The sequence below is a fragment of the Lepidothrix coronata genome, unplaced genomic scaffold (assembly GCF_001604755.1).
Source record: "Lepidothrix coronata isolate B3197 unplaced genomic scaffold, Lepidothrix_coronata-1.0 Scaffold279, whole genome shotgun sequence".
NCBI lineage: Eukaryota > Metazoa > Chordata > Aves > Passeriformes > Pipridae > Lepidothrix > Lepidothrix coronata.
The window spans coordinates 621,250-649,179 of NW_016690459.1; the positions used below are offsets into that span (position 1 = coordinate 621,250).

General features: G+C 52.7%; 1 protein-coding gene across 2 annotated transcripts in view; it reads right to left on the reverse strand.

Annotated features, from left to right (window-relative positions):
- Positions 1–1,534: 1,534 nt before the first annotated feature.
- MACF1 (microtubule-actin crosslinking factor 1) overlaps positions 1,535–27,930 on the reverse strand; it is a 115,577-nt gene continuing 89,181 nt past the window's right edge. For both annotated transcript variants that reach the window (XM_017836529.1, XM_017836528.1), the window contains exons 58-96: positions 25,230–25,391; positions 24,913–25,083; positions 23,641–23,807; positions 22,490–22,649; positions 21,728–22,054; positions 20,988–21,072; positions 19,877–20,118; positions 19,524–19,730; positions 18,649–18,768; positions 17,400–17,507; positions 16,833–17,051; positions 16,067–16,270; positions 15,259–15,267; positions 13,862–14,093; positions 12,957–13,183; positions 11,941–12,063; positions 11,733–11,834; positions 11,249–11,350; positions 10,976–11,149; positions 10,720–10,875; positions 10,381–10,578; positions 9,888–10,016; positions 9,391–9,564; positions 8,472–8,627; positions 8,126–8,332; positions 7,874–7,993; positions 7,514–7,683; positions 7,205–7,364; positions 6,780–6,974; positions 5,981–6,109; positions 5,757–5,900; positions 5,455–5,643; positions 5,021–5,138; positions 4,352–4,515; positions 4,008–4,019; positions 3,091–3,253; positions 2,834–2,988; positions 2,505–2,579; positions 1,535–1,749 (exon numbers count right to left, since the gene is read on the reverse strand). In XM_017836529.1, the coding sequence (XP_017692018.1) occupies positions 1,609–1,749; positions 2,505–2,579; positions 2,834–2,988; positions 3,091–3,253; positions 4,008–4,019; positions 4,352–4,515; positions 5,021–5,138; positions 5,455–5,643; positions 5,757–5,900; positions 5,981–6,109; positions 6,780–6,974; positions 7,205–7,364; positions 7,514–7,683; positions 7,874–7,993; positions 8,126–8,332; positions 8,472–8,627; positions 9,391–9,564; positions 9,888–10,016; positions 10,381–10,578; positions 10,720–10,875; positions 10,976–11,149; positions 11,249–11,350; positions 11,733–11,834; positions 11,941–12,063; positions 12,957–13,183; positions 13,862–14,093; positions 15,259–15,267; positions 16,067–16,270; positions 16,833–17,051; positions 17,400–17,507; positions 18,649–18,768; positions 19,524–19,730; positions 19,877–20,118; positions 20,988–21,072; positions 21,728–22,054; positions 22,490–22,649; positions 23,641–23,807; positions 24,913–25,083; positions 25,230–25,391 (6,096 nt within the window). In that variant the 3' untranslated portion in view covers positions 1,535–1,608. The remainder of the gene's footprint in view (positions 1,750–2,504; positions 2,580–2,833; positions 2,989–3,090; positions 3,254–4,007; positions 4,020–4,351; positions 4,516–5,020; positions 5,139–5,454; positions 5,644–5,756; positions 5,901–5,980; positions 6,110–6,779; positions 6,975–7,204; positions 7,365–7,513; positions 7,684–7,873; positions 7,994–8,125; positions 8,333–8,471; positions 8,628–9,390; positions 9,565–9,887; positions 10,017–10,380; positions 10,579–10,719; positions 10,876–10,975; positions 11,150–11,248; positions 11,351–11,732; positions 11,835–11,940; positions 12,064–12,956; positions 13,184–13,861; positions 14,094–15,258; positions 15,268–16,066; positions 16,271–16,832; positions 17,052–17,399; positions 17,508–18,648; positions 18,769–19,523; positions 19,731–19,876; positions 20,119–20,987; positions 21,073–21,727; positions 22,055–22,489; positions 22,650–23,640; positions 23,808–24,912; positions 25,084–25,229; positions 25,392–27,930) is intronic.

A 27,930-nucleotide genomic window follows, 5' to 3' on the forward strand; every position in this document is an offset into this window, starting at 1 on the left:
ATGGGTTTTCTCAGACAGAGTTGTAGTTTTTTTTGCCCTTTTATTGTGAAGGAAACAGAGGCTGACAATGCCATGACCCTCCCGGTGCAGCCCACGTGGGAAAGAGCCGGCTGATTCAGCTGCGTCACTGCTGAGCAAAACACCTCTAATCATCATCAAGTCTGAAATCCAGGGATTTCCCTGAGCCTCAGACTTGACCCCACCAGCCACAAAGCCCCCGCCACAGCAATCGCCCAGTGAGGATGTTTCAGTGAGTGCAGAGTGATGGGAATCCAGGCAGGAATGTTGATTAGTGATTGCGATGTTCATTAGTGATCTGAAACACCTGCGGCATCAAAACAAGTGCACCCTGATTCTGAAGCATGTGCCTGTTTTAGCAGTCTCCCTAAATCTCTTGGAAGGCCAAGCTCAGGCTCCTGGATGTCTGCTGGGGGAAGGGACACTGAGAGCCCGGCTTGGATGTGGCAGCTCTGCATCCAGGTCTACAGAGCACCGGCTGGGATGAGAAGACAGGAGATCCAGCCTTTGGAAGCAAGACTCTCTTCAGAATGATTAAAAAAAAATGGGAAAAAACCCAAACAGGAACACTTTTTGTGGGTGGATACCACCCCCCCCCCCAAAAAAAAGATTCAATGCAAACAGAGAGTGCAGTGACTGGGATGGATCATGGCAGGCAGAGGGGCAGGAGGTGACAGCATCTCTGACCCACAGGGATATGGCATCCTGGACCACTGGGGGGTCTCCCTGCCTGGGAGTCCTACCAAAACTTGTCTGAGTGTGGTGGTTAAAGAGCTGCCCTGGTGCCCGTGGGCAGGGAGGAGAGCAGGGGAGCTCCTTCCCTCTCTCCAGGCTCTACATGAGGTGTCCTTCAAAAGCCAAACCCAGGGATGAGTCAATTCTCATTTCTGCTGCCACATTTACATTATTTTTCAGCTCTTGTTGAAAATGCTTCTATAATCACTGCCTAAATTAAAGCCGGAGTCTTCAGAGTCATCCACTTCCAACATCCCAGTTTGTTTCGGTTTGGGCATCTTTTTGGGTGGGCACCATCATTCCACATGAAAAACAGGCTTTTTTATTTGGGCAGAGGCAGTGGGGACATCAGAATGGCTCTGTCCCCCAAACCAGCCTGCACTCAGAGGGGCTGCACTGCTCATCCCGGGTCACAACAATATTGGGATACATGCAGGTTTTGGGAGCCTTCCTCCAGTGAGGAGTTACTCAGTGGGTGTAGCAGGAATGAGGGTTTAGTTACTGTTACCTATGGGATTAAAGGGGTGGACTCAGCGCTCTCATTCCATGGTGATTGCGATCCAAACCCACCCAGAGCCTGGTACAGCCCTTGTGCAGGTAGTTGTACCCCTGGGATTCCCCACAGGAGCACAAATCCATCCGTATCCCAGTGCTCCCACTACAGGGTGCCGTGATTCACCACTGGTTACCATCAACATCCCCAGTCTATCCGAGGAAGGAGCCCAGAGAGAAAAATCTCTCCATTTTTGTCAAATCCTGCTTTTTCCATTGATTTTTTTCCCCTTTTTTCTGCCTAATGCCAGCTTTTTCTTTTTTTTTTTCTTTTGGGTGGCACTCCTCTGTACCAGGCTCTGCTCAGCAGCGCTCCCAGATCATGTCCTCCCACAGCACCACAGGACAGAGCAGCATCACTGACACACAACTACGTTGGTTAAAAAATTCCAGAGGTGAGAGACAGCAACACAAGGCAGACTGTACCTGATTGCCGAGGAAGAACTATGGAGGGGGAGGAGTTGGAGGGAGAGGGAATGGGGAGCGGGGAGGAAAGTCCAGAGGAAGAGGAGGGGAAAGAAAAACAAGAAAAACATTTATGGGATTAACAGTGCAATAATCACGAAAACTGTTAACTGCAGGAGTTAGAAATCTGGGGGGGGGAGGTTGGGCTATTTGGGGGAAGGGAGAGGCTCTGGGAGGCTGGGGCTGGTGCAGCCGGAGGGGGGAATGCTGTGGATCAGCGATTCCCGGCCGGAGCATCAGCCCTGAAACCAGTGGGCAGGGAAGTGGGAGCCCTGCCACCAGCTCGTTTCACCACTTCACCTCGGTGAAGGGTTTGAAACATAAACAGCAGCTCGTTACAAAGAGATTCTGTAAGGAAATTATTCTCCCTTCTTCGGGAGCGAGCTAAGAAAAACACAGGCGTAAGGTACACTCATCCAGGAGGAAAACTTCAAGGGCGGCTCCGGCGGAGTGAATGCGGCGTTTCACGGGGCCCCCGGGCTGGCTGCCCCAGAACAGGGACACTTTTATGTTCTCCCAGTTCAGGGAACGCCCTGGGGCCAAGGATGGAGCCGGGAAAACACGGCCCAGCCACCTCCGCCGGGAGCCGCCGTGCCCGGGCACGAGGTCTCCATCTCCCCCCCAGATCCTCCCACACCAGGCTGGGCACCCCCTCGGTGATCCCCCCTCCCCGGGTGGGAAGGGGGAGCAGGATTTGTGCCACTGGGGCAGCGTTTGATCCCCCTCTGCCTTACCCGGTATTTGTTCTCGCCGATCTGCTCCACTTGGAATCTCTTGGCACACTTGCACTGGGCCACTTGCCTGGTGACCTGCCATCACCAACAAGAGAGGTAAGGAACCAGGATTTTGGGAGCCTATCCCAGTACAAGTCACTTCTTGGATAAAACACAGCCCTACGCAGCCTTTCCTTCAAAAACATGGTAGGTACCATCAATTCCAACCACTTATTTTGGCTCAGCACCACCACAACCCCTTTTTTTACCTGTTTTTTGCCTCCCCCGCTGCCAACCCGCAGGCTGAACCACCCCAACAACCCCGAGCACCCCTTTTTTTGTTGCTTTACCTCATCCTCGATCTTGTCAGCATCAGTGGTGGGACGATAGGCGTCCTTGTTGGGATGGAGAGCAGCCACAAACTCGTAGTAGTCGATGTAGCCGTCGCCGTCGCGGTCAAAGATGTCGGCCACCGCCGTCATCTCCAGCTTCGTGGTGGGGAATTCTGGAAGGAGAAAGGAATGGGGATGCAGGGACCTCATTCATCAGAGGCAGGGGTGTGGGGGCACCAAGGTGGTTGTTTTCCAAGCTCGTCCCGCGGGCTTACTGGAAGCCAGGATGCCGTCGATGAACTCCTGCCGGGTGATCTTCCCGTCCTGGTCTTTGTCGATGCGCCGGAAGAAGTCCATGACACGGGACTTCTTGTGGTTCATCCAGCGCATGTATTTCTTCCGCCAGACATCGAAGTCGAAGTTCGCAAACTCCTTCAACTGGAAGGCAAAGTCAGGAAGAGTCGGTGGGAGAAATCCCAACGGAGCAGCAGCCCCGGCTCTACCGCGCCCCAAAACACCGGCCTTGGCTCCCTGCCAACACTCCTTGCCCGCCCTCCCGGGGAAGGTTGGTCCGGATTTATCCAGGAAACCCTGATTAATGAGGGGGTTGCCCCAGAGTGACTTTCCAGAACAGGACACACAGCGTAGCCGACAGCCAGCACGTGGACTGCGCATCACGGGACCACCGACACGGGATGCAGCGTCCCCCGCGCTGCCGTACGGACACACAGGCAGGAGATCAGCTACTTGCACACAGACACACACACACACACACCTCCACCCCATCTGCTCAGGCTTTTGGGCATGTTTCCTCACCCTATGGACTCACCAGGGAGGAATTCCCACTGCCAGCATAATTTTGAGCATGAATCTCCCCTCTGAGCAGCCAAGAAAGGATTTCTTGCTCGTCTTGCACAGCAGCTGGGGCACAACTCAGCTCTACAAACCCTGCCCCAGCCTCAGACCCTCCAATTTAAACTAACACCCTTCTTATCCCCCAAAAGGACCCCCACAACCACACCAGCTCGAGCAGCTCACACCAAGGTAACACAACAATTTTTAGTAGGGGGTTGTTATTTTTTTTCTCTCTCTAAACACTCTTGGGGTTAAAAGCAACAAAGAAAAAACATGAATACGTATAAACTGAACTGACCTACAGCAAAAGCAACAGAAAACAAAAAAAACCACTCACTTCTGGGCATAGCTGCTTTGTTAAGCGTAAATAAAAACAAAAATGACATTAGATGTTTGGAAAAGATAGAGACAGTAATTGTTAAACTAATTACTAGGAGGAAAGCAGGGCCTGGCTGTCATTAGCTCTACAGATACCAACTACAGGGGCACAAAGTTGGTTAATGTGCAGTTAATTAATTAATCACCGAAGGGGTTTTAGCCTTAATATTTTAAGAACATTTGGTTTTTGGAAAGGCAGCAGGAACTGTCTGCAAGAGCTGGGGGCAGCACTAATTTAAAATGCATGTTTTTGGGGATGAACTCCCAGTTCCCCTCCTTCCCAGAGCAGCCAGGGGCTGTTACCTCCTCCAGTCTGTCCAGGGCGTCGTTGAGCTTCCGCTGCCGCTCCAGGGCCAGCAGCCAGACCTGCTGCCAACGTGCTGAGAGCTGATTTATCCGGGGGTTCTTTGTTTCCGACTGGGAGATAATGGGCATGCTGGGGGGAGCAGCCTGACCCAAGGATTTTCCTGGAAAAAGGGAGAAAAACTAATTGTTTGAGGTGGTGTTGATGGGTACAAGCAAGTCTGAGCTGTCCAGGGAAGAACAGCAATGAAATCTGTTTTGTTTTTCAGAAGAGAAAAGCTCCCACAGCCTTGCTGGCTGGTATCCCAAGGGATGCAGCGTCCCCAGGTAGGAGGACATGGTGACAGCTCTACACCCACAGCCCTCTGGCAGTCAGGAACTCACACTGGTCTCTGGCTTCAAGAAACAACATAAAAAACCACCCCAAAACCTCGTCCCAAAGCAAGAGAGAAAGAAGAGCAGCTCCAGCCCAAGCACCCCCAGGAACAGCACACCCAGCACGGGAGTTTTGGGAAGTGCCACCTGGATTTTCCCCTCCTGACAAGTCTCAACCGCCTTCCTGGTGGCTGTTAACGCAGGATGCCTTGCTAATTGATAATCAAAGTTAATTAGCTTCCTGTGTATTTCATTTCCTGCCATGCTAGAACGTTTCACCCAAAGCAGACGTACTGTTGCTGCGGGACTTGTCGATGAAGGGCCCATGGGGAGGCTCAGTAGCTTTTCTCTTGTATGTCTTTGTCACCCGGTCCACGTCCGGCTGTTTCCGTGTCATCTCCTCCATAAAGGACTGTCCAAACACAGAAAGGACAAGAAAACCTTTGTGATTTTGAGACTTTTTGTTTTGCAGACCCTGATTGGGATGTGCCAGGCCCATGGAGGAGAGGTGAGCATCAAGCACCAGCGATGGCAGCTCGTGGTTGAGCTACTGCTCAGTGCTGGCTTGGATTTCAAGGGTTGGAGTTCCTCCCTGGGCTGGCTCTGCTCTGGTTGGGTCCCATGCTGCTTTAATAGGGACTTCCAAGAGAAGTCAATGCCTCCTCCATGGAAGGATCCCAGCCTCTGTCCCTCTCCTGAGTGCCCACCATGCTGAGCATTGGGCTCACCTGGTGCTCGGAGATGAGTCCTTTGACCTGATCGATATTCTGTGGCATGGGCTCCTGGTCCCGTTGGATCAGGGTTGTCTCAGCCCACTGGATCCAAGCCAGGAGCTCTTCCAGAAGCTCTGCATTTGCCACCAGCTCGGAAAGAGCAGACTCCAGTCTCTGCTGGTGCTGCTTTGCCCACGTGAGAACCTGTTGGAAACACAGGATGAGCGTCAGCCCAGTGTGGGAAACCTGAGGCAGGACCCACCACCCCGTGGCCACCCCTGCAAACACCAGCCTGGAACAAATCCTGAGGGACTCACCTCCTCGAACCTGGCTCGGATGATGGTGATCCAGTGTTTGATGGTGGTGATGCAGTCGGGGTGGCAGGCGCCCAGGATGACCTCCCCCATTCCCACCGCCGCGTTCACGTCCACCCTCTTCTCCTCCACTTTCTTCATGAACTCCTGAAAGGTCCAAATTAATTTTGCAGTATTCCCCCCCCCCATAAATTTTGCTCAGGTTGCATTTTGGAGCTCCCTGTTACCTTGTGGGCATCGATGAGGGACTGCAGTGCCTCAGCATCGTCAGGTAGTGCTCCCCGAAAACGCAGGGACTGCTCTGCCTCCGAGAGCCATTCCAGCAGCATGTGCACAGCTGTCCTGAACTCCTCTGCCTGCAGAGACAAAAGCACAGGCATCAGCCTTCCACCTCCCCAGACAGGCTGCTGGATTCACTGCTGACAGCTGGGGGGACAATGGGCTGAAAGGGACATGAAAAATACAAAAAAAGGGGGAAAAAAGCCCAGTTTGTGGCCTGGGTTTGTGCAGCAGCAGCAGCCAGGTCCTACAGCAACCAGGCACCTCCCTCCCCTCAGCATCAGCTGCACTGAAGGACTAAATGTTTTTAAAAACAGCACAACTGCCCATACCCTGAGCAGTCTGGCACCTGGGTAGTTTATTCTGTAAATTGCCTACTTGACGTAAAAGCTGGGGTTGTTTTTTTTGATTCAGTCGAGGTCTCTCCCTCACACTAAACACTGGCAAACACCAGCCTGGCCTGTCTCTCATCACTGCTCTATCCCTGCTGTGCACATCCATGAGATCTCCCCATCCTCCCTTTTCAAACCAGCCCTTATCAGCTCTTTTTTTTTTGGGAAACAATCAGTAAATCACTGACACCAACCCACTGCTTCGCAGCTCTCCCTGGCAACTGTTGCAGGGCTGGGGGTGTCCTGCCTGGCCAGGGCAAAACCCCTTCCCTGAGCTTTGCCTTGAGCTCCCGGCACAAACCTGGAGCCCAGCAAAGCTCTCCAAGACCATTTCCAGCTGTGGTCTTCTCCTCACCTGCTTCAAGGCCTGTTCCAGGCGGGTTTGTTTGGACACTGACAGCTTGCACACCGTGTCCCACCGGTTGCTCAGCTCCTGCAGCTGCACCTTCACCCAGGTCGTGTCGTCCCGGCTGTTCTCGATGAGCTCCCGGCCGGAGCGTTTGAGCACCTGGACTGTCCCCGTGCGCTTCCCCAGCTCCTTCTGGAAGACCTGGAGGGAGGGAGGGAGGACAAAAGCCAAGTAGGGTTAGCTCCTGTCACCTTCCCAGTGATGTGAAAGTTCATTCCCACTTTTTCCACTGTTTTCCCCCCCCTTATCCACTGCAGGAAGCAAAACAGGCAGCTCTGCAGGAAGGCACCAACTCTGCCTCTGTTCTTTGGCTCTTGGGGAAGACAAGCCCCACTCGGGTCTCAGAGAAGAGCTGGAAAAGGTGTTCTCACCTTGTGAGCATCCATGAGGTTCATGACCAGATCCAGGTCCCCATGGACAGGCTGGTCTTCAGCTAACTGGGGTTCCACCTTGTAGAGCCAGTCCACCAAGGCCTGCAGTGCATCCATGAACTGCCCAGAGAACAGCAGGGCTTCTTCCAGCTTGTGCTGCCTGGAAAACAAACATCCATGTGAACTCCCATGAATAAACTCAACTCCTTTTGTCATGTCCCAGTGACCTCCAACCACCCCATGAAATCCTTTTGGTAACAGAGTCCTGGCACATGAGTACTGTTGGTACAATGTTGGGGCTGGACTTACCTTTCCACAGATTTTCCACACACTGTGTCCCACTTATCCCGGACCTCTCCCAGTAAATTGTCCAGCTTTTGAGTGTCATCTGGAAGCAAGGCTTTTTCCTTGAGGGCTCTGCCTGTCCTGATGGTGGTGTCATAGACAGGCTGCTTTCCACCCAGAGTCTTCTGGAACTCCTGGGAAACAAAGAGAAAACAAAACTGCTTCAGAAAACCTGGCCTTGGCTCTGAAGATTCCCAGATGAATGTTTTCCATGGCAGCAGAAGGCTTTTCCCTTGTCCTGATGGCAGAGGAGATACTGCCCTGCTTCCCCTCCCTTCCTTCCACCCCACATCCAGCACCAGTCTGGCTTTGGCAAAGCCTTACCTTGTGTTTGGAGAGCTGGAGCTTGATTTTGTCAGGATCATTGGAAATCTCCAGCTCTGAGTCCAGGTGATTCTCTGCATCCTCCAGCCAATCAATCAGCTTCTTCCAGGCTTCGTGGAACTGCAAAGCAACAGGAGCAAGTCTGAAACTCCACACTGGTGGTGTCCCCAGTTCCTTCCTGGTCCTGGGACCTCCTGCCCTCCAAGGCTGGGCATTCCTTGAGGTCTGTCACACCCTTCTCATGTCTCTCACCTGCTTGGCTCGCTTCCTGGCATCGTCAAGGGCCCTTCCTCGCTCCACCGAGCGCTGGACGACCTTCTCCCAGCGGGACTGGACGCTCACCAGCAGGTTCTTGATCAAAACCACGTCCTGCTTTTGGCTGAGGAACTTCAGCTGGTTCCCGGTCTGATCCAGCTCGATGATGCGATCCCGGTGCGCGTTCACCTCGTTGGCAAACACCTGCAAACAGCAAAGGTGGCCCATCTGTAAGGGGAGCTGATGTGGCCATGACCAGCCCGTGGGTGCAGGGGAGATGAGGTGCCACCCTCGCTCCCTCCATCCTGAGAATGGAGCCACTGGGTGCCCATGGGGTGGGTACCTTGTGCTCATCGATCTGGGCCAGCACCGCGGCGAGGATGAGGCTGGCCGGGGGTGCAATGTTCAGGCTCTGCTCAGCCAGTGTCAGCCAGTTGATGAAGTCCTGGAGGGAGTTCTGGAAATCGGTGGCCAGGGCCAGCGCCTCCTCCAGCTTCGCCTGTGGCAGCGGGAAGGGAGAAAGGGAGAGGAAAAACACAATGCAGAGGGTGAGAGCTCCGATCCGCAGCTTCACAGACAGAGGTGGCCTTTGTGTCCCTGCCCAACCGTCCCTCCAACAGGAACCTCATCGCCTCGGCCCGGGAACGCGACTTGTTTACCAAGGGGAGGGGGTTTCGGTGAAAGCCACCGCTTGTCTTTCGAAACAAGAATGGTCCCTGAAAGGGGAGACCTTCATCGGCACACGAGCAGCTGCGTCACCCTCGGCTTCCTGGGAAAGGGGTGGCCGTGGGGAGAGCGGCTCCGTGAATGGGGCGGATGACATTTCGATGGCGACAGCTGCAGCGCTGCACATTTATTCTGGGCCGAGGCCACCGCGGCCCTTGTTTTATCTCATCCCCGGCCAAAAGCTGAGGATGGAGTCAGCTCGGAGGAGGATTTGGCTGGACCAACAAAGCCCGCCTTTGAGAGCTGCGGGAGGCTTCTTCCCACCCCGCTAAATTAACCCAGAACGCAAATTTACTCTCATTTTCTGCATGATTTAAGCAATTCTGATGACAATCTAGAAAAAAACCCCCACTAACAGCCCCACAGCTTGACACCCAGCACCACCTGAAAGACAAACTCAATCTGTACAACAGCAAGAGAGAGGCTGTTTTAAAAAACACCCCCCAGCCCTGTGCAGGAAAGCAGAGAGGGAAAACAGGGTGCAGCTGCTGTCAGACCACTGGGCAAGGGTGGACACATCTCTCCCCCAGTGTTACCTTTCTCTCCTCCATTTTGGTGCTGACCAGACACCATTTCTGCTCCAGCAGTGCCACGCTCTGCTCCGTCTTCGAGCCGGAGCCAGAGTCGTCGCGGTTGAGCAGCATCAGCCGCCCCTTGGCCAGCAGCTGGCTGTAGACCTCCTCCTTGGCTTTGAACTGGCTGTACAGCTCCTGCAAAGAGGCACCACCAAAGGATTAGAGAAGGAAGAGCTCCGAGAGGGAACATGTTGTGCTGCAAAACTCCAGGTGATGGGAACATTAGGTTCAGGACAGGCAGCAAAGTGACAGCATCATGTCACTTTGAGCCAAGAAAAGGTGGTTAAGGCTTTGTGGATGCTTGTTCCAGGCATCAAGTGCAAAATGATCTGTAAGAGGAGAGCATAGAAGCCTCCTCTCCCCGTCAGATACAGAAGGGAGAAGTTTTGATGCCGATATTTGACAGGAACTTGCTGAATTAAAAGCATTAAAAAAAAAAATCTCTCCTGAGAAATTACCATGTGGGCATTGAGCTGTTCCCGGGCAGTTTCTGGCAGACCTCCTGTGGGTTTCGATGCCGACAATTGGCTCTCCATCCTCGTTAGCCACAGGAGGAAGTCTTCAATCTCACCATGGAAACCCTGAGCCTGTTCGGGAACACAGAATGGGCCCCGGGATCAGATGACATCAGCCACCATTGATCATGTGCCAGGGTTAACACTGTGTTTGCTTTGAAACCAGATATAAAGGCAGAGCTGGATGTGCCAGTGTGTTCAGGAGGGTGATACACCATGTATCCATAACCCACAGGTGTTCCTGGTCCTCACTGTGCTTTTGGGCAGGCACTGAACCAATCCAGGACTGAGCTACATGAAAAACTTGCATAAAAATAATCCCAGTGTCTTCCTAACTCTTTCCCCCCTTATCTTCCCCTTTCCCCCCTTGAGGGAAAGCAGACCCTCAAGCAGCACCCCACTGCACAGGGGGCTATTCCCAACGCCTCTTCCCAACCTGCTGGAGCGTGGACTGCAGCTGCTGCTCCCTCTCCTCTGTCTTCTGCAGCACCGACTCCCAGCAGGAATTCAGCTTCTCCAGGCGGTTCCGCAGGCTGCTGGCATCGTCCCCTGCACTTGACTCCAACAGCTCATTCCCTGCTTTGTTCACTGTCTCCACGGTGGCTTGGTGGGCCAGGACGTCGTTCTTCAGCACCTGCACGAGATGGGCAAATGTTGGACATCTCTCTTAAACACCCTGTTGATCCCTGCCTGGTTGTGGACTCAAATCCTTCATGAGAAAGACGATCCTGGAACGGGAATGGACTGAAAATGTCCTTGGGGTGGGAATACTCACGTGGTGCTTTGCGAGTTCAACCTCGATGACTTTCGGGTCTCCATTGATGGGTTTTTGGGCGTCGAGCAGCTCCTCGGTGTGGGTCAGCCAGGCCATCAGCTCTGCCAAGGCATGCTGGAACTGGCCAAGTGCCAGCAGAGCTGCTTCCAACTTGTGCTGGGCAAGGACGGGGACAGAAAAGGGAAATTTTAGTAACTGGGAGTATCACGGCGAGTTTCAACCGCACACTTGTGAGAGCCCCAGGTCTTCACTCTACCTGTCTGTGAGCAATTTTCTCGCCCAAATTCTCCCAGAGATGTTTCAGCTCTGTCAGTGGTTCCTTTATGATGTCCCTGTCTGTCTCATCCGTAGCCTTTTTTAGCATCAGTTCACCTTGGTGATTAAGCTTTTCCATCTCAATCTGCTGCTGGTAAACCTCCATCTTAAACTCCTGCCAAAACAAGCAGGACAAAAACCAGAACCAAATGAATCACTGGAGCTCTGTGAGGCAGAGCAGTGCTGGGGAACTGGTCCCTCTCCACCCGCATACCTTCATCTCGTTCATCTGCTCCTTGACCGTGCTGAGGTCGGTGCCAACAGGTGACATGTTGCAGAGCTTGATCACAGCGTTGTCCAGCCAGTCAAACATGGCCTGGAAAGAGCACCGACAACGTGAGCAAAGGGAAAGGCAAAGTGTTCCCCCCGCAGCTGCTCAGGGAACAGGGATGGTCCCTCTGCCACCCCACAACCACAAAACTCGTCTTTCAGGGCTGAGGTGCTTGGCCAGCTCTCTCTTTCCTTCCCTCTCCTACTTCCAGCATAAGGACCTGCCAGCAGCCACCTCACCCTGCTGCTCTGTGCAGGAATGAGACAGACTTGGGAAGACAAATTCAAACTATCTGCTCTTCCTCAGAGCTGGCTGTTGGGCTCGGGCTCTATCAGAGCCTGCAAACGCTCGCCCAGGAGATGTTTCCTGGACTTGCAGTGGTGTTCCCAAGGTCCACCCACTCCACACCAGCAGCCCTGCCCCTTACTTGAAGCGTATCTTGGTACTGCACAGCCGACTGCATCGCTTCCTCGAGCTTTTCCAGCCTCTCCTTCCACGTTTTGTTTAGGTTTTCCCACGCGTTGTTCATCTGCGGAACACAAGATTGCCCACGGAATTCATTCGGCTCTTCAACCAGAGCTCCCACTTGCTCCCACCTGATTTTATCTGAAGAAGAAGCTGCTGGCTTTTCCTACCTCATCAATGCTCTTTTTCACTTCTGGTTTCTCAGTTTCGCCACAGGCAAAAATCAAATCAGTTCCAAGGAGGCGGATGAACTCCAGCTCTTCATGCAACCCATCCGTCTCCTCTTTAATAGTCTGCATAGACACAGCCACAGAAGAAAAAAATCCTTTATTATTAAATGCTCTTCCAAAACTGCCCCAAGAGCAGGAGGGATAAAGAACAGAGAGTCCTTCCTGCTCCAGTGTCCTGCACCTTGGCCAACAGCCCAACTCCAGACCCCAGGAGTAGGTGACACAGGGAGTAGGTGGCCAGCATTGCCACCACCACCCTGGTCCACTCCCACCTCTGCCCACAGGACAGGAACTAAAATAAGAACATCTGTATTTAGATGTGAGCCTGAACTGCCTGGCTGAAGATGATGTTTACAGGAGATGTGCTGTTTACAGGAGCATTTTGTCAACATAGGCATGAGGTTTTGAGACTCAAAAGGTGCAAACTGAAGTCAGAGTAGTTATGAAAAGGGGAACAGCAAAGCTAAACTTAGCAAAGCATAAAGAAACATCCCAGCTCCTCAAGATCCGGGTCAAGTCACACCCACCTGAAGTCGATCTCGCCATTTATCTGAAACAACCATCAGCACACAAATCCAAGCACTTATCTCCAGTCTAACCAAAAGCTAAATATACACTTCCCACGCCAGACAGCCTTTGGGTTGTGAGCAGAGCTGTGCAAGCTTCCACATCACTCCAAACAAGTGGGCACAACAGCTCTGACCACACGCTTCATGCGCTTCCCAGAACAGCAGCAGATAAAGTGATTTAAGGTGAAGGATACGTGAAATACACTTCTGGTTTATTCCTTGCAGTTCCAAATTGCAGTGGAAATAACTCTTCATGATCCGACTGACTGCCTACAAAACTGATTTACAGCTGCTTCTGGCCACGCTCACATCAAAGATCTTCCCAATTTAGAGGACAAGCTGGGGGCAGACGAGCTCCAGATTGAGGTACAGTCCCATGGGCCTCACCTCTGCTGCTTCCACCTGCTGCTTGATGATGGAGGGGTCAATGCCTGGGCTCTCCAGGTCATGAACAATGTCCTGTGTGTCCTTGATGGTTGTCAGGAGGGCTGCCATGTCGTACCAGAACTTCTCTGCAAGCTCCAGGACATCAAGGAACTTCATTTCACGTTCCTCCGTCCGAGCTTTGATGTCTTCCCAGTAGAAAACCATCTGATCCAACTTGTCTTGGATTACTGAGGAAGGAAGTTAAAATATTCAGTGGGGAAGGAAACCTTTTTACAACTCAAAAGCATTTTGAGAACACTTCGAAACAGCCAAGAGAATATTCAAAAGGGAATTAAAGAGGGCCAGGACTATCAGAGCATTAACTCTGGGAGATACTGAGGGACGTGAGAAACTCCAGCTTGCAGAAATAAAGCCTTTATTTATGTGCAGGCAAGCTCAGGGCAAATTTGCCCACACACCCTCCCTCCAACAAACCTCTGTTCTGGCCACCTCTAGCATGAAGTCTCTGCTCACTCAGTCCATGAGCTGACTGTTGAGCTGCCAAGGAAGGTGCCAATTAGTGCCAATCGTGTTGATGGGTCTTTTTGTGCTGGGGATGTTCCTTCCCTCCATTAGATGCTGAATCAACATCAACAAATCATGTCACAGGGGCCGCCAACAAGAGACCAGCTCAGGGTGAGGGCTCAGCTTGGCTGAGAAGCCACAAATACTTCTTTCTCCTCTGGCTGATGCCACCCTGTCTGCTCCAGATGGAAGCAGGCACCAGCCATCTCCATCCAGAGGATTCATCCTTCCTCCTAAGGCCAGGAGAACCTCCAAAACACACCTTTGGCACACCAAAGCCTCCCCAGCAGTGATGGCTCGGGGAGGAGAAGCTGGGCACTGTTAAATCCACCCGGAGATACCTTTGGCTGCCAGGTCCTTGTCTGCTCCCTGGGACCGACCGATCAGCTCTTCCCCACGGCGTTTCAGAGCCTCGAAGGAGGGCTGCAGCTTCTCCAGCTCCATGGTGGAGTTTTTATTCTCACTGATGCACTCCCGGATCTTATCCACCTCGGCGGGGATGAGGGGTGGCAGCCGCAGGCGGGAGGAGAGGTTCTCCAGCGTCTCCAGCATGGGCTCAATCTTGTCGTGGAACTGGAGGAGAGCAGATCCATTAGGGCAGGGGAGAGGGCATTCAATGACGCCGCGTTGCTGCCCTGCGTGTGCCACAGACCTGAGCGCTGCCCCCACGGCCTCTCGGAGAGGACAGACATTGCCCACGACAGCAAGGCCACCTGCAGCAGCAGCAATGCCACCTGCAGCAGCAATGTCACCTGCAGCAGCAATGCCACCTGCAGCAGCAGCATCACCTGCAGCAGCAATGCCACCTGCAGCAGCAGCAATGCCACCTGCAGCCTCCTGCTCACACCTGCCCTGCTCCAACAGAGCAGCCAAGGAGACTCCCAGAGCCACCACCGGCACCTCTGACCCAAACATGGCAGCGACTTGTCACCCGATTCAACCCCACAAATCCACTTGTTTTGCTGCTGTCTTGCTTTTTGCGGGTGGGCGAGAAAGACCCGGTCCTGGTTTGTCGGAGCACCCGGGCAAAGATGCTGCTGGAAAAGCGCCCGTGTTTGGTGTTGATGGGAATCTCTGTGTGGTGCAAGGCCGGTGGAAACCCACCCCGGCAGAGTCAGCAGGAGGTGGTGGGGGGCTGCATGCGGGTGGGGAGGAGCTGCCACAGAGCTGGAGCTTCAAAAGCAGAACCAGAAAGCCAGGAGTGAGAGAGGAAGGGGGTCTAGCAGGGTTTCTCATGGGTTTTCTTACAGAAAAGTCAACTTTGGCCTTAAAGATCCCAAACCATCTCTGCTGGTGGGAAGGACAGCTCTGCACTGTGGCTGCCAGCTCTGGTCCCTCTCCCAGTTCCTACTGGGAACACACCCATGCTGGTGTCCACCAAATCCCAGGCTCTACCAGCAGAGAGGGGACGGGCTCTTGGTGCAAAGTTGATCATGACACGCTGGCTCAGCCAACAAGCAGGAGCAAACCAGCACGTCCAGCTGGAGCAGGAAGCTCAGGGTAAACCCCTCCGAAAGCAAAACCCCTGCTTTGCAGGAAGCATTCCCAGCAGAATGAGCGGCTGAGACCAGGCGGCAACGCAATGAAAGCCATCCCAAAAATGTGATTTCAGGCCCCCAGAGTTAATTTTTAAGCATGTTCTGCTGAGCTGTGCATGGACCAGAAATAAAAGTCCGGGTGTAAAATAGAATCAGCCCAAAGAGTGAAAATGAATATCTGTGGCGGGGGACTCGCTTACCTCCGAAATCTGCAATGGTGGGGCGCAGTCAACACAAGAATGAAATGGGACCATGTGGGGAGGACGGGCACAGGCAGCAACACACACAGACAACACATTCCACAATGGGAGTGAGAGATGAGAGGGGAGGGGAATGTGGGGGGAAAAACTCGGAGTTAATACAAGTGCAAACCAAGAGAAGTGACTTCACAATACAGGAATTAAAATAATAAAACACCCAGACGTGACAAGAACCAACTGCGCTACGGTAACAGGGGGTGAAATGAAACATAACTGGGAGTCACCAACCCTCAGTGGCAGGAACACTTCACCTTCTTTCTGGACTTTAGCACCTCCAGTCTCTGCCCTTCCTTTCCTATCTCTCCTGCACTCACCCACCTCCTCGGGGGATGCCCAGACCACAGAGACAACTGTTACCTCTCCCATACAAAGGATCCTATATGGCTCTTCACTGCACTCACAGCTTATCAGAATTGAAAATTCTCTCTTCAAGCTCTTTCAAGAGGCTCTCCGGGCCCTTCCAACCTTGGGCGGATGCCAAAGCAGCCCCTTTGAACCAGCATCATTATTGTGGTTGTAAAAATTTATTAGCCTATTTACCACGTCGAGCCTCAAAAAAAGCCTTTTCCTCCCGCTCCCACAGCCAGAGCTGAGCAGCAGGAAACTACCCCGGAGGTGTCTGACCAATGTTATGCCTTATAAAGGGTTTTACAATCCTCACACTCGGAACAAAACCGCATTCCAAAGCACGTGGGCTTCCCCAGGGGGCTGTGGGAAGAAGATTCATCTCCTTGGCACCCCAGCGTACCTGGGTGGACTGCGAGACGGCCTCGTCGAGCGCGAGGGCCCGCTGGCAAACCTCCTCCTTGATCTTGGCATACATGGCCTCAGCTGTGGAGTACTTTTCCTGCACCATCTCTCCTTCCTCGGGGTTGAGGTCCTTGAGCTGTGGCCCGATTTTCAGCAGCTTGTCGATATGAGGTTTGTGTTCAGCGATGGACTCCCTCAGTTGCTAGGGAATAGCGGGGAAAAAAAAAATAGATTTGTTTGGAAATCTGTTTCAAGTCGCTGCCTATTTATTCCATGCAACACTCCAAGAGCTGTGATTGTATCTGGTAGGAACTCACACCGTGGATTTCATGCCCCAGCATCTGCCAAGCACATGGAACTCGGCTCTTCCTAACATGGCTATGGCACAACACCCAGCACGGGTCCTTTCCCAGCTCCTGGCCCTCCCCACAGCTCCACAGGGGACCCCACTGGGAATTTTTGCTTTGCAGCTCTCTACCCAAAAAGCACATAGTGCTTTTCCCTGCCACAATCAGGCAGGAGATCCGAAGGCAGCCAGGCTCCCCTGGGTGCAAGCTGCATTTTGGTAAGGGGTGCTCCAACGTGACAAGTTATTTCCACATGGCACACTCGGATTATGCAAGCAAGATCCCCAAAAAGAAGAGAACAGGGAAAAAACCGAGGCAAATTCAAGAAAAAAGGTGCTCTTGCCTCTGCAAGTGCTGCAACTCTGTTTAAGGCAGAAGAACCCCTGGACAGGAGACGCAAACGCCGCAGCCTCTTACCCTCATGTCATCCTGCTGCTGCTTGAGCTGCTCGTGGTCGATGGCTGGAGGTGGCAGCTGGGAGAGGAGGGCTTGAGTCTCCTCGATCCATGGGTTCAGCTCCTCGTAGGTCTCCCAAAACTGGTTGACCAGGACCTGGGCACGTTCCAAGCGAGCGTAGCGCTCTGAGTTGAGCTGGCTCACGGCTTCGTACTGTTGCACCAGGGACTCAGTTTTCTCCTGAAAAAAAAAAAAAAAGAAGGAGGGAGGAGAGTTATGGTGAGGGATGCAAAAGGGCCCAGGAAAAGAGCCAGCTCCACGCTGTGAGCTGGAAAAGAAGGAGGTGCTTTTGGTGGCCTTCCACGTGCACGGGCTGTAATTCCAATTAAAGCAGCCTCGGGAATCTCCACTGTCTCCCCCTCCCCAAACCCTGCAATAAAAATACGCAATAAAGGAGAGCAATAAATGTAAAGAGATTTCTGCTAACACTGGTGGGGATTACTGAAGATGGAGCAATTTTAAACTCCTTCAGCCTGTGCCAGAGCTGAGGATCCGCCTCTCTCCCCTCTCTGTCCCCCCTGGGCTCACCTGGAGAACAGCTTTTTGTTCCTCGCCACAGGTCCCGAAGATCTCGTTGCGCTGGCTGAACAGCTCATCCATGGAGTCTTTGTGCCGAATGATGTCGATGGAAAAAGCCTGTAGGAAGGAAAGGTCCAGAGAAAGGCAAGAAATCAGAGCTGAGCCCAACCTCTCCCCCCAGCTCGACCTCTCCCCAGCCCATCCATGAGATCCTCCTGCCAGCACTGGGCGCCGCAGAGACCACGAAAAACTCATCACAAGTGTCCTGTGGCCCACTGAAAATCTGGCTGGAAATGCAGATTCCTGCCTGTTTTTCTCATGACTCATCTACATCAACCTCTCTCTTTCAAAGACCTGAAAACAGCTCTTAAAATGAGGTATAATCACTTCCACACCCAAGGTCCTCACCAGGGGAAAAGCTCCATCATCCATTCATTAGCAAAGATGTTATCCCCCAAAACAGTGCTCTCCAGAACTGCATCTACCAATAACTTTGCCATTCCCAAGGTCCACACGATTAACAGCTGGAAGCTGAGCTCAATTTAACTTAATGCTTGATGGTTCAGTCCCCCCACCCTTATAACACTCTTATTTTCCTTTTTTTTTTTTAATTTTAAATCCAATAAGCCTGTCAGCTGCTCTGATTGCCCAAGCAAAGGGAAGAAAAGGGTCGTTTATTTAAAGTGCACGTTCTTTCAGGCATGAGCTCATCTCAAAGATATAAAAAAAACAAAAACCCCAGCGCCTCTTTGTTCCATGTCTGGCTGCCGGGAGGGAACTGAGGAGTCCCCCACTGCAGGGAACAATGAGCAAAAAGCAAATGGAAAAGCACCCTCATTAATCAATATATACATTTTTCTAAACTCTTCCTGCTGCCAGTGCCAGCAAGATCCCAGCAGAGCTTGCTCCAGTGGCCACATGGAAAGGCTTCCAAGGGAGCAGCTCTCTCAAGGGGATTCCTGGCAAGAGCACCCATCTATCCCTAAACAGCTCCTGCAAACGGACAGGAAGCTTTTTCCTTTAGAAGCCCAACACTTAATTTCTCTAAATTCTCTTTCTCCTTTTTTTTTTTCCCTTTTCCTTTCCAAGGACAAGCGTTGCATCTCTCCCGGTGCTCCGGGCTTGGCACTACACACCCCAGGGTAAAGCTGCTCCCACAAATCACATCCCGTGACCCAAACCACATCCCATCACCCAAACTGGGCCATCCCTCCTTGTTGCCCACCCCGTCTCCCCCATCCATGAGGTGCACACAGACCTTCTGCACCTGCAGCTGAGCCGTTGTCTGGTCCTGCTCCAGGCGGATGGGACCGAGAGCCATCAGCTTCCGCTTGGTCTCGGCCACCCAGGCCAGCTCTGCATCAGCTGCCTGCTCGTACTGGCACACAGGAGAGGATGGGCAGTGGTTAGTGATGGGCAGCAGGGATGGAGCACACGGAGAGCTGGGGATGGTGGGAAAAACAGAGGGACCCAGCGGGACACGGGAACAAACACCTCACCCCGGCACACGGAGGTGGGGAGGAGAAGGGACATGAGGGTGGATGCAGGTGACTCTTGCAGCTGGTTTTGGGGCATATTGGAGCAGCCATCTTTCCCTACACCCTCCCTGCCTGCAGGGCAATGGACATCCCTGTAAACAGGAGCATTATGCTCACAGGATCAGCTCCACAGACTCAGCGCTCCACAGAGCAAGGGCAGTTATTCACTGCACTCCACAGCCTCTGGCCTGTGCAGGACAAGCCTTTTTGGGGAGGACTGTTTGCCTGGAACAAATCCCTGTGCTCTCACAGCAGGGGATGATGTTTTTCCAGGCTTGAAAGTCACATGCCCTTGGTTTTACACCATTTACATCACCCCTGTCAGCAGAAGCCTGCAGGCAGGATAACGCAGTGCTGCTCCAGAATTATCCCATCCCAACCACATGCAACGGGACCGGTCAGGAAACAGCCTTGCTGCCACGTGCTGCTGCTGTGGTCCATTTCTTGGCATTCCCAATGGGATCTGGCCCTCCTGTCTGGCTGTGCTTGCCATCCCTCCTGCTGCCATTGCACTGTACAGCTGGAGCAGCGCCGAGCCTCTCGCTCCCACTCTCCCAAGAAAACCCATCAGCCTCCAGCGGGGTTATTAAATTACCTGTTGAGACCTCTGAATAGCAGCATCGATTTCTTCCACCCTCTGCTTGATGGTGTCACTGACCAGCTTGTAGCGCTCGTTGGTGTCCGACACGAGCTTATCCAGCCCTTCACGGGCTCGCCAGGGAACCAGCTCCAGGAGAGCCCGGCTCACCTCGTTCACCGTGTCCAGGACGAGCCTGTGCTCCATCACCTCCTTCTTCAGCTCCTGTGGAAGGCACCCATGGACACATGTCCTTCTCAGCAGGTGACCTCCCTCTCCAGCTCCTCCCCGGCCTCTCAAACAAGGAGCAAACCCCCACGAGCTCCCACCCTCGCGTCCCCTTCCCGGAGTGCCGCTCTCCCAGCTCCCACCTTCTGCCGCTGCTGGAACTGGGGGATCTGCTCTCCGGCGGGGGACTGTGCCCCACTGGAGGCCAGCTCATCCTCCACCTTGCTCATCCACCCCGTGAGCTCCTCGTGTGTGGACTGGAACTTGGTGGCCAGCTGCCGAGCCTGCTCCAGCGTGCGCAGGGCTTTGGAGCTGGCGGCGGTGATGTCGGAATAGCGGGTCTTAATCCCATCCAGCTTCTCCTGGATCAGCAACACCTCCTCCCCTGTGAGACAGCAGTGAGGGGCAAATGATGCTGGGTTGGGCTGCAGGGAGGTTTCAGCAGCCACCTGCCCTGTTCCCCTCATTTTAAACACCTAATTCCACCCTCATTTCTCTTTATATTCATACAACTTCAGCCTGTTCTTACAGCCAGGAAGCTACTCTTTCATTTTCCACCACTCAGAGTAAAGTCCATTTCTTCCTTGGGATAGGAGCTGCTAAAACTGGCTTTGCCACAAGCTCCAAAACCACACCAGCTCAGTTCTCGACTAACGTGTCACAACTCCAGGAAAAAAAGGGCCAGTTCACTCTTTACTGCTGTTTCCAAGAGGACATGAAAATGCATGCCAAATCCTTTGTAATCACTCTTCCTGCTCCACAGCTCCCACAAGGACAGAGGGTTGTACATCTGCTCCGAGCAGACCACATCTGAAGGAAATGCATCGCCCCGACCTTTCTTCCCACTCATAAACATCAACTCACACCCACGTGGCAACAGCAACAACTGCTCAATATGGGAAAGCAATATTAGGAAAGGGCTGGGGGTATTTTTAACCTCTTCCCATGCGATTTAGCAGCTGGATGCAATGAGAAAACCCTCCCTTGTGCTGCAGGGCTGCTCAGCTCCGAGCATCCCCCCAGCAGCGGTGGGAATCACCCGCTCTCCAGGCTGCAAGGCTGGGATTTGGGAGCAACCCAGTGGCTCAGCATCCAGGTCTGAAGGCAAAACAGCTGCTTTGGAAGATTCCAAAAGGAAATTAAGACCTGAAGGAGAACAGCCTCCCCTGAACAGCGATCACTGCAGAGCATGGACTTCCCAGGGAAGAGTGTGAGGAGGACTGGGGGCTTCCCGTGCCAAGATTTCCGTGTTACCTGTGGTTTGTTTCAGAAGAGCTTGTCCATTTCTAATGGCTTGGTCCACGTTCTTCTTCCTGTTCACAATTTCCTCATTCAAAGCCTGGTGGAAAAGGCAAATCTGGGTTATTCTGCTGCAGGCAGATCCCTGTGTCCTGCCAGCCAGAGATGCTACGAAGAGCAGGAACTTCCCTACTGAGCATAGGAAGGGTGGACAACCCATCTGATAATTGTCCAGTCATCCTGCTACAGGAATTATTGAGCCTCCTGGGACTCAAAGGCTCAAATCTTAGACAAAACCCATCCCAACCCACTGGATCCAGGTTACCAAAGGCCTTGCCCTTGTATTAGACAGACCCTCACTCTTGAGAAGAGCCTGCACAGCCCCAGGAGCGGAAGCAGAGGCTTCCTTGGTGGCCAGCCTGGATCCAAAAACCCACCAGGCTTTTCCAGCTCTCAGTCTTGGAAACAGCATCCAGCTTTCTAAAGGCACAGGGTGGCCAAGCTGGCTCAGACATTGTTCACAAAGCAACCGAACCATTTGAAGTTTCCCCCCCTCCCCCCAGGGGAAACCCATTTTTGGGGCCAAAATTATTGTTTATAACACATGAAACATCTTTCCACTTCTCGAAGCCTCGAAGAAGAGAACCAGCAGCGGAACAAGCTTCGCAAAATTGAAGTCAGACCAGAAACAAAAACAAAACCAGATAAATGCAACAAAATAAACAACATAAACATGGAAGAAAAAGGGAAAATACCAGCTGGTCTGCATGCTGCTTCTGCAGGACGTCCCGTTTGTAATCCTTTACGGATACCGAGCCCAGCTTGTCCTCGACCTCAGCCAGCCAGTTGAGCACTTCCACCTCCTCCTCCCCAAAAAGCCTGGCGTTGGCCAGAGCCTGATCCAGCAGTGCTGCCTTCCGGCAGCACCGGTCGTGGACCTCGCCGTAGCGGGTCTGCAGAGAGTCTAATTTCTCTGCCAGCAGCCTCTGCTCGGCGGCACAGCTCAGGGAGGAGAGGGACTGCCCGACCCCGACCGCCCGAGACACGTCGGCAGCGTGGCTCTCTATCTCTTCCTCTAGAGCCTGAATGGCGGGAGGATAAAATGGACAACAGAAAGGAAAATGAGTGAAAAATGGATAAAATAAAATAAAATAGAATAGAATAAAATAAAATAAAATAAATGCAACGTGAAAGGGGAAACAAACGACGAGCGCAACTGAAGGAATGGAGGAGACACAAAACCCGCCTGCAAACGGCATCAAAATTAAAAAGAAACACAATGGGAACGTTTTTTTCTATCCAAACCCAGCTATACTTGCTGTGAGGTGCAAAGACATTGGTTTAATGTTCACCCACACTGGTGGGCCAGGGCTTGGCAGCCTTCTCCACACATAAAACAGCCTGGGTAACTCCTCCAACACTTGTGCGTGCCCAAAACCCCCTCTTTGTGGTGGCAACAACCACCAGAGCAGGACCTGACACTGACCACCTCCATCCCATCCACGCACAGGTCCTACCTTGTGCCGACTGATCTGCTGCTGGATTTTGGCAGTCTGGGTACCAATGGGCTCAGAGTTGGCCAGTTTCTTCTCCGTCACCGACAGCCAGTCCGACACGGGCTCTGTGGTTTCGTGGAACTGCTTTGCCAGGACCAAGATGTCCTCCAGCTGCTTCTGCCTGTAAGAAGGAATAGTAAAATAAGAAGGAAGTAAGTGTTCAAGGCCAGGTTGGACAGGGAGTGGAGCAACCTGGTCTAGTGGAAGGTGTCCCTGCGTATGGCAGGGGGTTGAAATGAAATGGGCTTTAAGGTCCCTTCCAACCCAAACCAGTCTGTGACTCTATGATTCAATGAAAACACTAAGGAGCAGCTCCCCATTGGAGCCAGGAGTGGGAAGCAGCTTCGAGAATTAGAAAGCATGAAGCAAAGCAGCCCTGTTCAGAGCAAGGTGAGACACCATGTCAGGCACAGACAAAAATCAACGTGGAGAAACTGCAAATGGAGTTTTTTCCTGCAGCTCTGCCTTTAGGATCCAGTTTATCCCCCTTGGGAAAATGGCAGAAAGGCTTCCCCATTGTGCAGCTTCTCATGGAACAGTTTGGGCTGGAAGGAATCTTTAAGATCATCTAATTCCAACCCCCTTTTATTCCATCCCTATCACTATCTTGATGATCCCTTGACACACTCAGCTTGTGGCCAGACTCTTGGTGTTTTAGGGCTGCTGAGCTTCTGGTCAAAGACAATCCAGCTCCAGTACAAGTTCTGGATGGACAGCCCAGCTTGTTGTCAGTGACTAAAAACACTAAGAGGGTCCAATCCGGCCCTCAGAAGTGCCTTCATAGCCTCAGATATCAGCTTAGGTAGCAACAAGCAACTCATAAACAAGATTCTGGCGGCAGAAAGGTGTCAACAGGATGTTAATGCTTACAGGAATAAAAATAACATCCCTCCCCTGCAGGGAAATTATTTAATCTGAGCTCTCCCCTGCCATTGTAAACCACCGTTATCAGCTTCAGCTCCCAAACAGCCTTTGATTTCCCATGTTTTCCAGCTGTTTCCAGGTTTCCAGGATGTATCTGCGCAGAAATCTCTGCCAGCTTCCCGAATGCTGTAACCCCGTGCCCCGGGACGCCGAGACCCGCAGGATGAGCTGGTCCCAGTCCCTCTCACCTGGCAGCTGCCCGGCCCAGCAGCCCTGCCCAGCGCCGTGCCAGGCTCTCCAGCTGCCCCACGATCTTCTCCCGATCCGCAGGCTCAGCCGACTGCGCGATCCGGTCGCCCTCCGCCTGGATCATCTCAACGGTGGCTTTGCGATCGTCCAGGAGCCGCTGGAGCAGCTTTGGCATCACAGAGAGACCAAGGAGGAGCAAAGTTACTGCACTGGGGCAGCAGAAACGATCCCAGCCCTTGGAGAGGCCAGATCTCTAATTGTGGCTCAGAACCACCATCAGCACAGGGCTGAGACCAGACCCGGCCCAGGGGGAACAGCTCTGCCATCAAAACCAGCCAAAAAAATTATATAGTTATATTATATTACATTATAATAACAGCATGCTTTAATTTGGTCAGCCCTGAAGTGGTCAGGCAGCCAGACATGATGATCACTGTAGGTCCCTTCCAAGAGAAATTTAATTCTATTTATTCTATTCTATTCCCTTTCCTTCACATTTTCCTTTCCTTTTTCCTTTCTCTTTGCCCTTTTCTTTTTCCTTTCACCTTTCCTTTCCTATCCTTTTCCCCTCCTCTTCCCCTTACCATTCCTTTCCTCCCTCCTTTTTCATTTTTTCTTTCCCCTTTCCTTTTCCCTTCCCTCTCTCACACTATTCAAACCACTTCTGCGCCAGAGAAGTTTTCCAAGCCTTCCCCATCACCCCACCCACCCACCAAACTTACCAAGTTTTTAACTTCCACTTGAAATACATTTCCTCTTCCAACCTCAATAGGTTGGACCCAGCCTTGGTAAGAATTCATTTCTAAAATACTTCCCCCTGACCACACTTGACCTTCCCTCCGCCCGCTCCGAGGGGCAGGCGCCGGCCCGGGCTGTTATCTCTGCAAACACTCCTCGGGCCCACTCTTAACACTTTGAACATTCACTTTGTCCAAACACCCAAACCAGCCCCTACACCACCAGCTTGCTCCTGACACAGCGGAATTACCGGCACAAACAAAACCCAGGGCTGGAAAAACACGGCCGACCAGCAAAACCAGCAAGCTTCAAGAGGCAGCGGGACAATGAAGTGACGCGGTGATTTAGGCGATGGAGATACTGAGTGTGGGCAAACGAGCTGCCTGTGCCTTACACTGGGATGTGGGCGACCAGGATCCACCACGAAAGAAGCAGGTTTGTGGACATCCCAGCTGGGTCCCCAGAATACTGTCTGGCTGTCCCAAGCTCCCCTCCCCTCCCACTGAGCCACCCACCGCCCTGTGCTCGCTCACCTTCTGCTCCTGGATCTGGGCTTTCACCACCTTGTACTCTGCAGAGGGAGGTTTCTGGTTGGAGATGAGCTCCTCAGTGTCTGCCAGCCAGCTCAGCAACGGCTCCAGGGCGTCCTGAAACTTCCCGCAGTGCAACAGGGCCTCTTGCAGCTGAGCGACCCGCTGGGCCACCTGCACCCCAAACACAACCCCACTGCATGGTCAGGCTGGGGAAATGTCAATGCTGGAGCCCCAGCTCCCTGTCCATGACAGCCTTTTTCTACCAGACCCCAGTGGTGCTGAGAGAAACCAGTTACAGCCCCTCCCCATGCTCCCACCTTCTTGTTGAGGGTATTCCAGCGGGTGTTGATCTCTTCCATGTCATGCTCCAGCCCCTGGACGTCACAGTTTTTCCCGGCACTTTGGATGAGTCCTTGACCAACTCCATTGACTTGTTGTAGTTTAACCTGGAGAGGATCCACTTGCTCCTTCTGGAAGAGCTGGGGGTGGAAAGGGTGGGAGAGAAAAGGTATTTATAAGCTGTAAGATGCTCTTCCAGCCCCTCCACCATTCCATAGATACAACGGGCTTTCTTTTCTAGTGAAGATGTAGTAGCTACTTGCACTGATTTTATTAGAATTGTGCAAGTTTGCTCAAACTCCTCCCTCGCCTTGACCCAGTAGCACAAATGTCACAGGAATCTGCTGCTGTGGAGCACAGCTCAGGACCTATCCACATCCACCTCTGCTTTTAAATGGGTAAATCCCATATTTCCGAGCACTGGAGTGAGGTGGAGAGAAAAAACTGGAGAAGAAATGAGAGCATTGGCTGCAGCCAGCCATCCGATTGGGAAATAACGCTCCTGGGGAAAAACCCCAAGCAATTCTCACAGCGAAGCTATTGAGAACGGAGACCTGACATCATATGAGTTTTGTTAACCACGAAATTACAGGCAGCGAGGAGCTCACTGTATTTCGAAAGACAAAGGCAATAGGCAATTAATGTGCGAGTCGTTTACCACGGATTTGGCACGGTCCTGCCTGGGAATCCTGTGGGGAAAAGCTTTTTAAACCAAAAAAGATTTGATAGGGAAGGGGGAGGAGAGCGAATGAAGCTCCCCATTGTCAAGAGAGGCAGCAGGGAGAATCCTGTTTCTGCAGAGGAGATAAGTGCTCTTTATCAGAGCTGGGGATCTGCTGGAACCACGAGGCTCCCCGTGCAGGGTTCCTCTCCAGAGCTGCACAGCCCGGTCCCAAGGGACAAACCTGCTGTATCCCCACAGCAGATAGCCCAAGCCCCAAAAAGAGGGAGCAGAATCCTTCCTGGCTGACTCTGCTCCCTTGGCCCATGGGCCCATGCAGAGCACAGGTCACCCCGCACCCAGCGCTGGGCAGGATCAGAGCCCTTGGCACTGTCGCAACATTTTCCCGTTGGAAAGCAGAGGGGATGGCAGCCAGCCGCCTGCTTTCTCAAGCGTGCCTCCTCCTCGTGCCCAAGAATGCATGGACATGGATGGCAACAAAAAATTCCCACTTGGATGCAAGATCTCCCCCAGCAGAGCAGCAGCTCGTGGAGGGCCCAGCTCTCCACACCGAGCCATTGCTTTGCCTCCAAAGAAACACAAGGCAGGCAAAAACCCCCAAACACACCAAAACCCCCTCAAAACCCCCAAACACAGTTCCCAGCAAGAGGCGCTGCTTTGACTTTCTTTGCCTCATTTCCAAAGAAAAAGCTGCTTCTTCCCAGCAGAGCTCAGCAACCAGAGGGCAGGGAGGTGTCCCTCCAGGACATGAGCAAAGGGTGAGCTGGCAGACACTGTCCAGAGCTGGCTGCTCATGGATAATTATTCCACAGTTATAAGAAATAAATGGTGATATGGAAGCACCGATTCCCCGGCTGTTCTCCTGTTACTGTTTATATATGGAGTTGCTGGTTAGAACAGCCAAACCCACAAAAGGATCAGGCTGATAAGCCTGGCATGCCGGGCTGGTCCGAGCTCTGCACAAAACAAACTCCAGGGCTCTGAAGCAGCCAGGCAGGGAGGGAGCCCTGTGGAAAACCCAGACATCCAAACAGGGGTACCTGTAACACAGGTATCAGCCAGCCTGAGAACCCAATGCTCCATGAGGATCCCTACAAAGACAATCTCACCAACAGCCCGAGGGTGAGCGTGTCCAACACCCTTGTTTTCCTTTGCTCATAAAAGATTCCAGTGATTTAGTTCATTAACCTCACTGTGACTCAGCTCTGAAACAAATATTTAACGACTGCCCTGTGCCAGGCAGGAGAAGGCGCAGAGCGAGGTGTCCTGCCCTGGAGAAGGGCTGGACAGACATTTTGGAGAGCAGAAGGACATCTGCTCCACCACACCTCCGCCTCCTCCTCACTCCCAGAAATGCTTCCCAAAGCATCCCCTCGCTTTCTGCTTCCCTCATCTCCCTTAACCCCAGCGCTGCCAAACGCGGAGCCTGGTGAGAAGAACTGGCATCACCAACAACCTTGGAGCAAGAGGAAGGTTTATGGGGTTAACAATCAGAGGTGCTGAACCTAAAATAAGGGTCCCACCACCAAGGACACACTGAATTTCAGGCAACAGACAACACCAAAGAGAACCCAATGGCTTTTCCCTCGCCAAGGTCCTCTCTGGGTGTCCCAGCCTGTGCTCACATGGACCCCCCATGTGAAACCATCTCTCCAAAGCCCCTCCACGTGTGTCTCTCCAACGGGTGGTTCAGCCCAAAGGATGAGTAATTGCTACCAAATCGGGATTTTTGGCGCTGACTAACTTCTGATGTCTCCTTAGTGATAACTTCTCCCATTCCAGATGGCAGGAAATCAGCGCTCGGCTGTGGGAACTCCACCATCGAGGTCTCTCCAGGCAAAAGCCACAAGCACAGCACAGTAACGCCAATCCCCAAACGCCAGAGAGAATATGAGCCCCTTCCCATGTGCCTTCTGAGCCTCAGCACCTTATTGCTCGCTGGAAAAGCTCTACAGACAGTGATGACTGCACAAGACAGGAATTATTTGCACTTAATT